The 16,014-nt window shown below is 41.9% G+C and overlaps 1 protein-coding gene across 1 annotated transcript in view; it reads left to right on the top strand.

Annotated features, from left to right (window-relative positions):
• The window catches only part of LOC133642384 (protein kinase C-binding protein NELL1-like), a 474,421-nt gene that overhangs the window by 411,936 nt on the left and 46,471 nt on the right, over positions 1–16,014 (top strand). The window contains exon 14 of the mRNA XM_062036542.1: positions 11,835–11,975. Within this exon, the coding sequence (XP_061892526.1) occupies positions 11,835–11,975 (141 nt within the window). The remainder of the gene's footprint in view (positions 1–11,834; positions 11,976–16,014) is intronic.

Genomic DNA, 16,014 nt, shown 5'->3' with positions numbered 1-16,014 from the left:
GGGGTCATTGTCCTGTTGGATCACCCAACTGCGCCCAAGCTGATGATTTTAGGTTGTCCTGAATAATTTGGAGGTAATCCTCCTTTTTCATTGTCCCATTTCCTCTCTGTAAAGCACCAGTTCCATTGGCAGCAAAACCGTTTAGTTCAGTTCAGTTTCAGTTTATTTTGAACATGCATACAATACAATGTTATGCATCACACAGTTCCAGTCATTTCATTACAGCACGTCCGAAAAGGAGTAGGAAGAAGCAGAGCTTATTTAATCCTACCCCTTTTCATGCCATAACAATGTTATCCAATTTCCTTGTTCTCTGTAACAGAACAGTGAACAGATAAATAATAAATAAATAATGTACCATAGTAAATATACAAATATTAAATACATAAATAATCTTTGTCTCAATAAAAACAGGCCCGGAGCATAAGACTACCAGAACCATGCTTGACGGTAGGTATGGTGCTCCTGGGATTAAAGACCTCACCTTTTCTCCTCCAAACATATTGCTGGGTATTGTGGCCAAACAGCTCAATTTTTGTTTCATCTGACATCACATGGACAAAGATAAGACCTTCTGGAGGAAAGTTCTGTGGTCAAGGGACATGTAACCAAATATTAACATTGCTGTATGTATACTTTTGACCCAGCAGATTGGGTCACATTTTCAGTAGACCCATAATAAATTCATAAAAGAACCAAACTTCATGAATGTTTTTATGACCAACAAGTATGTGCTCCAATCACTCTATCACAACCAAATAAGAGTTGTAGAAATGATTGGAAACTCAAGACAGCCATGACATTATGTTCTTTACAAGTGTATGTAAACTTTTGACCACAACTTTACATACGTATACTCCGAGACGAATAGTGATCACCAGCCACGTTGTAACTGGTCAGTATTGTTTTATTTACTCATTTCTTTGGTAAAAAGCAAGCAAAAACCACCTTCAACAGCGTCTTCTCCCCATCATCTTTGTTGTAGCGGTGTAGCGTGCAAGGACGGGTGTGGAAGGAGTGTCAAAAGATGGAAAACGTAAAAAAACCGTCGGACCGCAACTCTCTAATAACTAAAGTTTCTTGGGTGAATAATGTAAACTCACTACACCGGTATGTTTTAGCGTTTTCATGGCGAGTTTACTGACAGATATAAGTAAGAACTTTACAATACTTTATATTAGAAATGGCAACCGTGGACGATGAATGTCCCATAACAAGAAGATAGAGAAAAAGAAGAAGCTTATCGACAACGGTGTCGTCACAGATTACAAAGGCGGACGCGCACAAATTTTTTTATGCAGATCCCAAATACAGATCAGCAGGTACCAGAAGGCAAGAAAAGTTGCTTTTGCATAATATTGCGAAACAAAACGCCAGATGGTGTGTCTTACCTTATACACACACCATAATAATACTCGTATGTTGAAGCACAGTACAATCCATCAAGCGGTGCGGCTTCATAGCTTACCAAAGTCGTACCAAAACATTTTGATAGATTTATGAGCGCCGTGTGTAATGTTCTATATTTTCAATGGAACATATACAATGTTGGTGTTGTTTACTTGAGTCATATTGCAGTCTACACGTATCTCCTGTGTGTGACTGCCATCTACTGGTCACACTTATCATTACACCATGTACCAAATAAAATTGCTTCAAGGTCGGTAAGCACAACCAAAATTATTCCGTACATTAGGATTTTAACTGCGCCTTATAGTCCGAAAAGTTGTCTTCACATAGTTTCTGCTTGCAAGTGCTGCGTGTGTGCGTGTGTTGACTAACATGCACCCAGGCTTGTATACAACCCGAATATAATAAGCACATAGACCTTAGACCAGTGGTTCTTAACCTGGGTTCGATCGAACCCTAGGGTTTCGGTGAGTCTGGCTCAGGGGTTCGGCGGAGGTCAAGACACACCCGACTCATCCTGTAAATAAAAACTTCTCCCTATCGGCGTATTACGGGTACGGCAACAGCAGAAGTCACACTGATTTGCAGGTGTGTAAGTTGTTGTGAGTTTATGCACTGTGTTGGTTTTGTTGTTTGAACAAGGTGATGTTCATGCACGGCTCATTTTGTGCACCAGTAAAAAAACATGGTAACACCTTAGTATGGGGAACATATTCACCATTAATTAGTTGCTTATTAACATGCAAATTAGTAACATATTGGCTCTTAACTAGTCATTATTAAGTACTTATTAATGCCTTATTCGGCATGGCCTTATTATAACCCTAACCCTCTAACCCTGACCCTAACCCTCTAACCCTAACCCTAACCCTAACCCTAACCAAATAACTCTAAATTAAGTCTTTGTTACTTAGAATATGTTCCTCATACTAAAGTGTTACCAAAAACATATAACTTTGTCTTGATTTTGAAAAAAAAAACATTTTATTTTTCACTAAAGAAGGGTTCGGTGAAGCGCATATGAAACTGGTGGGGTTCGGTACCTCCAACAAGGTTAAGAACCACTGCCTTAGACTTAGGTCAGGCTGATTAGAAAAATAAGTACTAATCAAATATACCGCATAAGAAGGGAATCGTAAAAAACTGACGAAAAATACATTTACATACAAATATGTTGTGCTAAAAGAAATACAATTAATAATGAATACGATTTGTCACTAAACCGTCATATACATTAAACCGCAAATGAAAATACAGCTTGACCACTTTAATCATAATGTTAGCACTGAACAAACTTCTATGACTTTACCTCAGGACTTCTTCTGTTCGTTTGAGATTGTCATTACTGCCACATGTGGCGGAAAAGTGTATTACAGCTGTGTCTACCCGGGATTGACATACACTACCGTTCAAAAGTTTGGGGTCACATTGAAATGTCCTTATTTTTGAAGGAAAAGCACTGTACTTTTCAATGAAGATAACTTTAAACTAGTCTTAACTTTAAAGAAATACACTCTATACATTGCTAATGTGGTAAATGACTATTCTAGCTGCAAATGTCTGGTTTTTGGTGCAATATCTACATAGGTGTATAGAGGCCCATTTCCAGCAACTATCACTCCAGTGTTCTAATGGTACAATGTGTTTGTTTATTGGCTCAGAAGGCTAATTGATGATTAGAAAACCCTTGTGCAATCATGTTCACACATCTGAAAACAGTTTAGCTCGTTACAGAAGCTACAAAACTGACCTTCCTTTGAGCAGATTGAGTTTCTGGAGCATCACATTTGTGGGGTCAATTAAACGCTCAAAATGGCCAAAAAAAGAGAACTTTCATATGAAACTCGACAGTCTATTCTTGTTCTTAGAAATGAAGGCTATTCCACAAAATTGTTTGGGTGACCCCAAACTTTTGAACAGTAGTGTATTATTTCCAGCAATTAAAAAATATGCGGACTGTAAATGACCCACAGGCAGCAAGTTTGAGACCCTTGACGTTTTGTATATGTCTCAAATCAAATGTGCTCTAAATTACTTACAACATAAATGTAAATACATGCAATAAGTAGAAAATACAATGTTTCAATCAAAACAATTTAAAAACAGTGTACAATAGAACTAGTTTCCCGATCCTTTAAAATGGACTGAATTCCCCCCAAAGGGATCAGTTCAGGGAGCCTCCATGAAACTTATTAGATATCGGTTGAGTAGATTTAGGAGTGAGAATAATAATCATCTCTGAACACATTAGTGCGCATCATGTGACATTAGCACACTGGTGTCCTTTTGTCGAAGCGGTGCCTGCCTTCAGACAACAGTCCCACATTAGAGAGGGAATCTATCAGTGCATCTCTGGCCTGCGGGGGTGATGGAGGGTAGCCCCCCAGGCAGCTGACACATATTATTACTTTTCCTGTGCAGCAGGCCAGGGGCACAACACAACCGAAAGGTTTCCAAACAGCTCGGCCCAAAGTGTCTTTTGCAGTGTTTACAAAGATAAGTGCGCGTCTCGGTTTGTGTTCTTTGGAGAGGCCGAAAGGAACTTACTGCCGCTTAGTTATACAGAGGTACCGTATTCTTCGGACCATAGGGCGCACCGGATTAAAAGGCGCACTGTCGATGAGGTCTTTTTTCATAAGGCGCATTACAGGGGTCATATTCAATCAATCAATCAATGTTTATTTATATAGCCCTAAATCACAAGTGTCTCAAAGGGCTGTACAAGCCACAACGACATCCTCGGTACAGAGCCCACATACGGGCAAGGAAAAACTCACCCCAGTGGGACGTCGGTGAATGACTATGAGAAACCTTGGAGAGGACCGCATATGTGGGTAACCCCCCCCCTCTAGGGGAGACCGAAAGCAACGGATGTCGAGTGGGTCTGACATAACATTGTGAAAGTCCAGTCCACAGTGGATCCAACACATCAGCGGGAGTCCAGTCCACAGCGGGGCCAACAGGAAACCATCCCGAGCGGAGATGGGTCAGCAGCGCAGAGATGTCCCCAACCGATGCACAGGCTAGTGGTCCACCCGGGGTCCCGGCTCTGGACAGCCAGCACTTCATCCATGGCCACCGGACCTATGCAACTCCCCCTCGCAAGGGACAGGGGAGAAGAGGAGAGAAGAAAAGAAACGGCAGATCAACTGGTCTAAAAAAAGGGGGGGTCTATTTAAAGGCTAGATTATACAAATGAGTTTTAAGATGGGACTTGAATGCTTCTACTGAGGTAGCATCTCTAACTGTTACCGGGAGGGCATTCCAGAGTACTGGAGCCCGAATAGAAAACGCTCTATAGCCCGCAGACTTTTTTTTGGCTCTGGGAATCACTAATAAGCCGGAGTTCTTTGAACGCAGATTTCTTGTCGGGACATATGGTACAATACAATCGGCGAGATAGGCTGGAGCTAAACCGTGTAATATTTTATACGTAAGTAGTAAAACCTTAAAGTCGCATCTTAAGTGCACAGGAAGCCAGTGCAAGTGAGCCAGTATAGGCGTAATATGATCAAACTTTCTTGTTTTTGTCAAAAGCCTTGCAGCCGCATTTTGTACCAACTGTAATCTTTTAATGCTAGACATAGGGAGGCCCGAAAATAATACGTTACAGTAATCGAGACGAGACGTAACGAACGCATGAATAATGATCTCAGCGTCGCTAGTGGACAAGATGGAACGAATTTTAGCGATATTACGGAGATGAAAGAAGGCCGTTTTAGTAACACTCTTAATGTGTGACTCAAACGAGAGAGTTGGGTCGAAGATAATACCCAGATTCTTTACCGAGTCTCCTTGTTTAATTGTTTGGTTGTCAAATGTTAAGGTGGTATTATTAAATAGATGTTGGTGTCTAGCAGGACCGATAATCAGCATTTCCGTTTTCTTAGCGTTGAGTTGCAAAAAGTTAGCGGACATCCATTGTTTAATTTCATTAAGACACGCCTCCAGCTGACTACAGTCCGGCGTGTTGGTCAGCTTTAGGGGCATGTAGAGTTGAGTGTCATCAGCATAACAGTGAAAGCTAACACCGTACTTGCGTATGATGTCACCCAGCGGCAGCATGTAAATACTAAAGAGTGCAGGGCCAAGAACCGAACCCTGGGGAACTCCGCACGTTACCTTGACATAGTCCGAGGTCACATTGTTATGGGAGACGCACTGCATCCTGTCAGTAAGATAAGAGTTAAACCAAGACAAGGCTAAGTCTGACATACCAATACGTGTTTTGATACGCTCTAATAAAATATTATGATCGACGGTATCGAAAGCGGCGCTAAGATCAAGAAGCAGCAACATAGATGAAGCATCAGAATCCATCGTTAGCAATAGATCATTAGTCATTTTTGCGAGGGCTGTCTCCGTAGAGTGATTTGCCCTGAAACCGGATTGAAAAGGTTCATAGAGATTGTTAGTCACTAAGTGTTCATTTAGCTGCTGTGCAACAGTTTTTTCGAGAATTTTGGAAATAAACGGAAGGTGGGAGACCGGTCGGTAGTTTACCATGAGGTCAGGATCGAGGTTAGGTCTTTTGAGCAGAGGATGAATAACCGCTTTTTTGAATGCTAGGGGAACAGTGCCGGAGGAAAGTGATAAGTTTATAATATTTAACACTGATGGACCTAATAATACAAACAGTTCCTTGATAAGTTTCCCAGGAAGTGGGTCAAGTAAACATGTTGTTTGTTTTATCCCACTTACACGCTGTAATAATTCCTCTAATGTTATTTCATCAAAAATAGAGAGACTATTTTGGAGGGCAGTGTCCGTCGTATATACAGTCGTATTTGTGTTAATAGAGCCCAGTTGTAGCTGGGATGCGTTGTCTTTAATCTCCTTTCTAATGAGTTCAATTTTCTTATTAAAGAAATTCATAAAATCATCTGCCGAGTGGGTGGAGCTACTGGGAGGAGTCCCTTGTTGGGTTAGCGATGCTACTGTACTAAACAGAAATTTAGGATCGTTTTTGTTGAGGCGGATGAGATTTGAGTAGTATTTAGCTTTAGCTAAGGTAAGCATGCGTTTATAAGTTATTAAACTATCACTCCATGCTTGATGGAAAACCTCAAGTTTAGTCGCGCGCCATTTGCGTTCCAGTTTTCTACATGATAATTTATGAGCTCTAATTTCTTCTGTAAACCATGGGGTGCGCCTTTTAGGGGCCCTTTTTTGCTTTAGCGGTGCTATACTATCAATAATTTCGCGCAAGGCATCGTCAAAGTTGTTAGTGAGTTTATCAATAGAGCCGACATAATTTGGGAATGGTGCTATTACCGAAGGCAGTAGGTCAGCAAGAGTCATCGTTGTGGCAGCATTAATGTTGCGGCCGCTATAGCAGTTATTATTATTATTAGCTTGTTGACAAAGAGTCAAAACTTCAAATTTTATAAGGTAATGATCGGACATTACTTTAGTATATGGAAGTATCATAACTTTGGAGGTGGTGACACCCCTGACAAGCACTAGATCTATTGTATTACCGTTGCGATGCGTGGGTTCATGTATTATTTGTGTAAGACCACAGCTATCAATTATGGTTTGGAGCGCCACGCACTGAGGGTCCGATGGGGTATTCATATGGATATTAAAGTCCCCCATTATGATTATATTGTCGGCGTGCGTCACTAGATCAGCAACGAACTCTGAGAATTCACTGATAAAGTCCGAATAGGGCCCAGGGGGGCGGTAGATAACAGCCAGGTCGAGAGGTAGCGGTGTGACAGACCTCATAGTAAGCACCTCAAACGATTTATATTTATTATTTAGGTTAGGGGTAAGGTTGAAATTTTCATTGTATATTATGATTTTTTTCTTATTACTTAAATCAATAATGGAGCAGCATATTTATATACGTAACTCAATATCCGTGAAAACCATCCGACCGGAACCCTCTAATAACTAAAGTTCCGTGGGTAAATTACGTAAACCCACTACCGTTTTTAGCTCTTTGATAGCTAGTCTACTGACAGATATAAGTAAGAACTTTACGCTACTTTATATTAGAAATTGCTACAGTGGAAGATGAATGCCACATAAGAAGGTAGAGAAAAAAAAGAAGCTTATGACTACGGCGTCGGCACGTACTACAATTGCGGACTCGCACACATTTTCAGGAATTATGCAGATCCCAAATACAGATCAGCAGGTACCAAAAGGTTAGAAAAGTTGGTTTTGGATAATATTACGAAATATAACGCCAGGTAATATGTCTGCTAATAGGTGCCATTTTGCGGTCCTTATACACTGTTGCGTCTGACCAGATGTTCCTCCAAGGGGAATTTAAAACGCTGGTCAATCCCAAATTCTTTCGATGACACATAAACTGAGTTCAAATTGATCACCAGAGCAGATTAGGTATTTTGTCATTTATTTTCAAATATTTGAAGAGACCAGCCTTGAATAACACATACAAAATGCGTAGCCAAAGTTGATCTGAAAAACATCACGGAAAACACTCTGTTCTTCAATATCTCCCCCCGCCCTCATCTTTCTCACCCCAAACACATGCCCATTGTCCCCTTATCGGGAAGAAGGGAGGATTCCTCCTCCCTGCGTTCCGTGCTCAAGGTGGTCCCACAATGTAAGCACTCTTTCATGAGATGATGAGAAAAGGAAAAGAGTACAATATGGAACGTTAGCTATTTGTAATATGACTATGAAATTAAAGAAGTAACACATAAATATGGATACATGTAAATATTTGCCTCCGTCAACACACACCACAGTAATACTCGTATGTTTAATGCGCCGACAATCCATCAATCTGTTTGGCTTCATAGCTTACCGAAATCGTACCAAAAAAATGTTGACAGATTTTTGAGCGCCATGTTCTATATTCTCAATGGAACATTTAGTTTTGATGTTGTTTACTGCTCACCTGACTCTCGCCAGACTTCTCAATAGGAGATGTACTTCAGAAGGCGGGGCCTTGTAGAAAAAAAATCATTGTATGTGATTGGATAAACCACTTGTCCGTTATCTTGAATGACGTGCTACTTCAACCACTCACATCGAAATCAACCCGTGACGCTGATGAGAGCGACGCTGGGGAATCCAAAACATAACAGCCGACATATTGGATAACGACAGGGCGAAACGTTAGAGAACGTTCACTGAAACAACGCAGCAATGTCAGTAGACGATCGATGTTGTTTGTGCAAAGAAAATATGTCAGCACACGACTCCTCGCTGCGTGCCGCCATTCTTGTTTGAATCAAACAGTCGCTTTGGCGCCACGCCACATCTATGAAATCCGGATTGGTTCATTATTTTTTGCTATCTTGAAGGAGTTTGCATTGCCTTCGAGCCCAGACCCTTGTGTGGAGCTCAGCGAACTACAAGGGTCTGGCAAGAGTCAGGTTAGTTTACTGCCATCAAATTGCAGTCTACACCTATCTCTTATGTATGGTGAAAAAATATTCAGTCAAAGGCTGGACTCCAGGGAGGGGTTCCAGACTGACGCCAAGGGAAAGAAAACTCATAGCTATAGCACACATAAACAAGTTACATAGAATCAACAAAACTTGCAACAGAGGGGAGGGAGTGGGAGCTACGGGGGCCGGCTGCAGCTGTATAAGCGCTACTCAGCCATCCGGAATCAAGCTTCCCTTTAATTACCGTTAACCAACTAAATAGTCAACCAGAGTTGTGATTGCTCACAGTCCACTTTGTGTCAGGCGCTCAACCCCTGACGAAGAATTATAAAAAGCAGTGGTGCCAAAAGTGCATGGCTCAAATTTTTTTTTTTAATTATGTAGTAAAAAAAATTAAACATAAAAAAAACTGACAAAATGGGGAAAGTGGAGCAAAAGGCATAATCGGAAATAGCTGAAATGTTTATTTAATACAAGGACAAAAACAATTACAGTGGGTCGGGTGGGCGAGAAGAGCGCTACGGCTTGGTGAGATCCGTGCTAAAGGTTAATCAATCAATCAATGTTTATTTATATAGCCCTAAATCACAAGTGTCTCAAAGGGCTGTACAAGCCACAACAACATCCTCGGTTCAGATCCCACATCAGTGCAAGGAAAAACTCAACCCAGTGGGACAATGAGAAACCTTGGAGAGGACCCCCCCCCCCTCCTCCTCCCCCTCCAGGGCGACCAGTGCAATGGACGTTGAGTGGATCTAGCATAATATTGTGAGAGTCCAGTCCATAGTGGATCTAACATAATGGTGAGAGTCCAGTCCATAGTGGGGCCAGCAGGAGACCATCCCGAGCGGAGACAGGTCAGCAGCGCAGAGATGTCCCCAACCGATGCACAGGCGAGCGGTCCACCCCGGGTCCCGACTTTGGACAGCCAGCGCTTCATCCGTGGCCACCGAACCTGTGCCAAAAAATGTGTCTGGGGGCCGGTATATCTATTTTTATGAACACTAATGCAAAACCTCACAATAATGTCTGATTGAATGCTAAAAACGTTATGACAGACCGCCTTAAAAAAACGTAATGGAATTTAAATTTTTTCTACAAAGGATAAAACACTGAATATTGACAAAATATGAACGTCAATGAAACGCAACAAAAACGCAACAAACAGTGAAATGTGAACGCGAAGGGTACAAAATAAACCCACCTACAATCTGATATATCTGATACATCACTAAGCTTTAGAGCTTTGTTGTGAAAATCTCCTGCCGCGTCTGTGGAAACGCTTCCCGTCCACACTGCTTGGTGCCTCGCCTGAGCTGCTCTGACGTAGATTACCATAGTAACTAATTAGATGACTACAGTAACTAATTATATTATAATAATAACTAATTAGATTACCATAGTAACTGGTAGGGCTATGAATCTTTGGGTGTCCCACGATTCGATTCAATATCGATTCTTGGGTCACGATTTGATTCAAAATCGATTTTTTTTTTCAATTCAACACGATTCTCGATTAAAAAACGATTTTTTTCCCTATTGAAAACCCCCATTCATTCAATACATAGGATTTCAGCAGGATCTACCCGAGTCTGCTGACATGCAAGCAGAGTAGTAGATTTTTGTAAAAAGCTTTTATAATTGTAAAGGACAATGTTTTATCAACTGATCGCAATATTGTAAATTTGTTTTAACTATTAAATGAACCAAAAATATGACTTATTTTATCTTTGTGAAAATATTGGACACAGTGTGTTGTCAAGCTTATGAGATGCGATGCAAGTGTAAGCCACTGTGACACTATTGTTAATTGTTTTAATTTTTTATAAATGTCTAATGATAATGTCAATGAGGGATTTTTAATCACTGCTATGTTGAAATTGTAACTAATATTGATAATGTTGTTGATAATATTAATTTTTGTTTCACTACTTTTGGTTTGTTTTGTGTCGTGTTTGTGTCTCCTCTCCTCTGTTTATTGCAGTTATGAGTGTTGCTGGGTCGGGTTTGGTTTTGGAATTGGATTGCATTGGTATGGTATTGCTGTGTATTGTTTTGTTGGATTGATTAATTTAAAAAAAAAAAAAAAAATAAGAATTAAAAAAAAAAAAATTAAAAATAATTTTTTTTTTTTTTTTGAATGAAAAAAAAATTACAAAAAATTCAAAAAAAATAAACAATAAAAAAATAGATTTTTTAAAAATGATAATCGATTCTGAATTGCACAACGTGAGAATCGCGATTCGAATTCGAATCGATTTTTTCCCACACCCCTAGTAACTGGTATATCATCCATAAGCGCAGATTCCAACCATTGAAATACTTAGTATAGTTGAAGACTTACGGTCATTAGAAAACATGTCTGCACATCATAATGGCAGCTACACTTTCCATCTTAAAAATCAAATAAAATTATTTGGGAATGTCCGGCAGGCCAGATTGAAAAGCTTAACGGGCCGCATGTGGCCCCCGGGCCTTAATTTGCCCAGGTCTGCACTAGAATGTTTATGGTTCTACATGGAATGGCATGCATTTATTCAAAAGCTTTACGGTATTGTCGAAAGGTTCACTCTCTCAACGCTCTACTGCCCAATTGTCTGCACTTTAAGGCCGGAGGACCGACGTACGCAAGTATGGAAGTTAACGAGGGTTCCCCTGCCCTGTTGGTCAATAATCAAAACACGAGTGTGACAAGGGGGTGGTCCTGGTTTAACTATCTTGCTGTATGAGCGGGTCGGGTTTGCTTGCCAGAAGGAACTCACATGATACATAATGGATGAGGGAGATTTAATCTCCTGAGAAGGATTGAAGACCTGCCACCAGCGAGCATGTGTGTTTACACCACTTGAGGGGAACAAAAGCAAGCGGGGTAGAACGCGTGCACGTTGTTCGAGCCTTCACAAATTCTTCGGCGTGGAAGGTGGGCAGCTGCTGGCCCGGCGCCACTGTTGTGACAGATCAGCCTCCATTGTTGCCAGCAGCGAAAGACAATAAATACAAGCGCAGTCGTTTCATGTTTGTAACCAAATATATGTGTGTGTGTGTCTTCAGATATCGACGAGTGTGCAGAGGGTCTGATTGAGTGTCACAACCACTCCCGCTGTGTCAACTTACCTGGCTGGTACCACTGTGAATGCAGAACCGGTTTCCATGACAATGGCTCCTATTTGCTGGATGGGAGCTCCTGCATGGGTGAGTGTATGCACCCCGTTTCAAAACATTGTCATCGCTGCTGCAAATAGTAGCTAAGCAGCCTCACAAATACAGAACGGTGCCTCACAGGGTCCCATTAGAATTCTGAAAACTGTCACTATACGGCGTTTTCTGTCACTTGCTGTCGTCATCCTCTACTACTTCACTACACTGCCTGATATCCTGAGGAAGTGTTGTGTTGCTTGTGTGTACATTGGAGGGTGACAAGGAAATATACTATATTGCCAAAAGTATTTAGCCACCCATCCAAATGATCAGAATCAGGTGTCCTAATCACTTGGTCGGGCCACAGGTGTATAAAATCAAGCACTTAGGCCAGGGGTCGGCAACCCGCGGCTCCGGAGCCGCATGCGGCTCCTTGACCACTCTGATGCGGCTCAGCTACATACATGCCGACCCCCCCGATTTTCCCAGGAGATTTATGGATGTCAGTGTCTCTCATAAATTGCTCCCAGGGAAAAAATAATCCTATTTACACTGTAATTACTAAATAAAGGGCGTGCCCTAATTGCACTGCAGTAATTGTCCTCTATAGCATTTACATACAGTTTGCCAGTCCAGCCACATGTTGCATGTTGTTATTACTTGCACACACAGGAGACAGCAAAGCATACTTACTCATCAGCCACACAGCTTACACTGACGGTAGCCGTATCAAACAACTTTAACATTGTTACGTTACAAATATGCGCCACACTGTGAACCCACACCAAAAAAGAATGAAAAACACATTTCTGGAGAACATCCCACCGTAACACAACATAAACACAACACAACCATTACCCAGAATCCCATGCAGCCCTAAGTCTTCCGGTCTACATTATACACCCCCGCTACCACCAAATCCCCCCACACATCAAACCCCCCCCCCCCCCCCCCTCTCCGTGCGTTGGTTGAGCGGAAGAGTTAGGGCTGCATGGGATTCTGGGTATTGGTACCGTCAGTGTAAGATGTGTGGCTGCTGAGTTAGTATGCCTTGCTGTCACTTATGTGAGCAAGCTGAAATTGCATTCTACGTGTGGTCGAGCAGGTACACTGTTAGGGCAGACTGTAGAGGGCGCCAAATGCAGTGTCATCACGCTCTGATATTCGGGAGTCTCTCGGGAAAAGTGAGAGGGTTGGCAAGTATGACGCTATCAAGCGCCATTAGTTCAAAACTCGCGGGCTGCACTAACATCAAATTTCCACATTAAAGTGCGTGCCGGTGCGTGTGTCGGAGACCCCTGGTTAACATAGCACAAAGCATTTAAGCTTTGTATGCAGTGTTTTTCATTTTAAAAAATTTTTAGTGGCTCCCATTACTTTCTTTAATTTGTGAAACTTGCCAAAATGGCTCTTTGAGTGGTAAAGGTTGCCGACCCCTGACTTAGGCATAGAGACTGTTTCTACAAACATTTGTGAAAGAATGGGCCGCTCTCAGGAGCTCAGTGATTTCCACCGTGGAACTGTCATAGGGTGCCACCTGTGCAACAAATCCAGTCACGAAATGCCCTCGCTCCTAAAAAATCCAAAGTCAACTGTCGGCTTTCTTATAAGAAAATGGAAGAGTTTGGGAACAACAGCAACTCAGCCACAAAGTGGTAGGCCACTTTTGCCAAATGAGTCGTGGTTAAAATTACAGATACTACAGAAATAGGCGATGATAAACTGCAAACACATGTTTCCCACAGCATAAGATGTGGGTGTGGTATGGCACCAAACTTTGCTCCAATGATTTTTGGCCGTTTTTCGGCAAAGACAATAGGGGTTCATCAATCAATCAATCAATGTTTATTTATATAGCCCTAAATCACAAGTGTCTCAAAGGGCTGTACAAGCCACAACGACATCCTCGGTACAGAGCCCACATACGGGCAAGGAAAAACTCACCCCAGTGGGACGTCGGTGAATGACTATGAGAAACCTTGGAGAGGACCGCATATGTGGGTAACCCCCCCCCCCCCCCCCTCTAGGGGAGACCGAAAGCAACGGATGTCGAGTGGGTCTGACATAACATTGTGAAAGTCCAGTCCACAGTGGATCCAACACATCAGCGGGAGTCCAGTCCACAGCGGGGCCAACAGGAAACCATCCCGAGCGGAGACGGGTCAGCAGCGCAGAGATGTCCCCAACCGATGCACAGGCTAGTGGTCCACCCGGGGTCCCGGCTCTGGACAGCCAGCACTTCATCCATGGCCACCGGACCTATGCAACTCCCCCTCGTAAGGGACAGGGGAGAAGAGGAGAGAAGAAAAGAAACGGCAGATCAACTGGTCTAAAAAAGGGGGGGTCTATTTGGGGTTGTACTTTAACTCCTTCTCCTAGGGACTTTTGCCAAATGAGTCGTGGTTAAAATTACAGATACTACACAAATAGGCGATGATAAACCGCAAACACATTTTTCCCACAGCATAAGATGTGGGTGTGGTATGGCACCAAACTTTGCTCCGATGGTTTTTGGCCGTTTTTCACCGAAAAAAAAGCGGTCATACTTTAACTCCTTCTGCTAGGGACTTTTGGCCAAATAAGTTGCAGTTAAAGATACAGATACTACACATACGGGTGATGATAAATCGCGAACACATTTTGTCTATGCCATAAGATGTGGGTGTGGTATGGCACCGGACATTGCACCGATGGTTTTTGGCTGTTTTTCGGCAAAAAAAAGGGGTCGTACTGTCACAAACTCCTTTGGCCAAATGAGTCACGGTTAAAATTACAGATATTACACAAATAAGCGATGATGAATTCCAAACACATTTTTCCTACAGCATAAGATGTGGGTGTGGTATGGCGCCAAACTTTGCTACAAAGGTTTTGGGAAATTTTTGGGCGAAAAAAAAAAGGGGTCATACCTCAACTCCTCCTAGGGACTTTGGCCAAATGAGTCGCGGTTAAAGATACAGATACTGCACATAATGGTGATTAGAAATTGCGACCACATTTTGCCTACGTCATAAGATGTGGGCGTTGAAGAAAGAAGAACAAATTGAAGAAGCCGGCAGCGGTTTGGACACCCATCAAACTTTCTTCCGACGTTGCCACGGACAGATTTGCATTTTTCCCTTTCTTTATCACCTCATCCTTGTTCCGAAATGTTAGCGCTGTGTGTGAACGCACCAGAGTTACCTTTCATGACCTTACAAAGTCTTTGTTGTGTGCTAGTTTTTGGTTCGAACGCCCTACGAGGTGGAATGAGCCATTTTGCATTTTTGCAAGGGCTGTGTGTAGGTAGTCTCAGACATTCTTTATTTGATTAAAGCAACCTTATCATTGAATGTTCATAGCAAAATATATTTCATCTTAACATTCACGACGTCTGTTTTTATGACATTTAAATAAAGGAAAAGAATACTCTAAACTTGAAAAAAGGTTTTTGAGGCCCCTGGTACGCTATTTCCGACCCACTTCAACGCTCTTGAACTTGGATATCCTCAGGCAAAGGCCTAAAGAGTCTCTGCTGAACTTAAGGCCCGTAATTATACACATGGCTAACCAGATGCAAACACTTGCTACGAGGAAAAACAATAAACCAGTGGACCAACATTTACGCTTTTAACACAGTTATTTTACAAATCAGTGGCTTTATGGCAAGCAACAATCGATACAACTCGGGTTTCCAATACCATCTAATCAGAGAGCAGTGTGAATGGATGGTCTAGCTTTGATTTTTGTATAAAAATGAAATACCGAATCACTGAACAAAAACACAATCAGCATTTAGATCAGTGATTAAACCTTTTCCAATCAAAGCATATTACATTTACTCAGTCAACTTTAAATCAATGGTATATATGATACATTCTAAAAGTTAAGTCCTATCAACCGTGCCTGCTGTGATGTTCTTTCATTGCAACAAACTCCATTTGGTTTGAATTAAACATTTATGAAGAGAAACATTTTGTTGTGTAGTTTGGACTTTGTTTGCTATTTTCCTGTCCTGGTGCGGTTATGTTGGTTCTACTTTCTGTTTGGATCTCTTGCTTTGCTGCGCCTTCGCATTTTCTTTGGTTTCTTGCCAGCGCACCTGTTCTCCGTT

The sequence above is a fragment of the Entelurus aequoreus genome, linkage group LG02 (assembly GCF_033978785.1).
Source record: "Entelurus aequoreus isolate RoL-2023_Sb linkage group LG02, RoL_Eaeq_v1.1, whole genome shotgun sequence".
Lineage (NCBI taxonomy): Eukaryota > Metazoa > Chordata > Actinopteri > Syngnathiformes > Syngnathidae > Entelurus > Entelurus aequoreus.
Note: the sequence above shows the minus strand (reverse complement) of the source record. Positions and strands in the feature narration are given on the sequence as shown.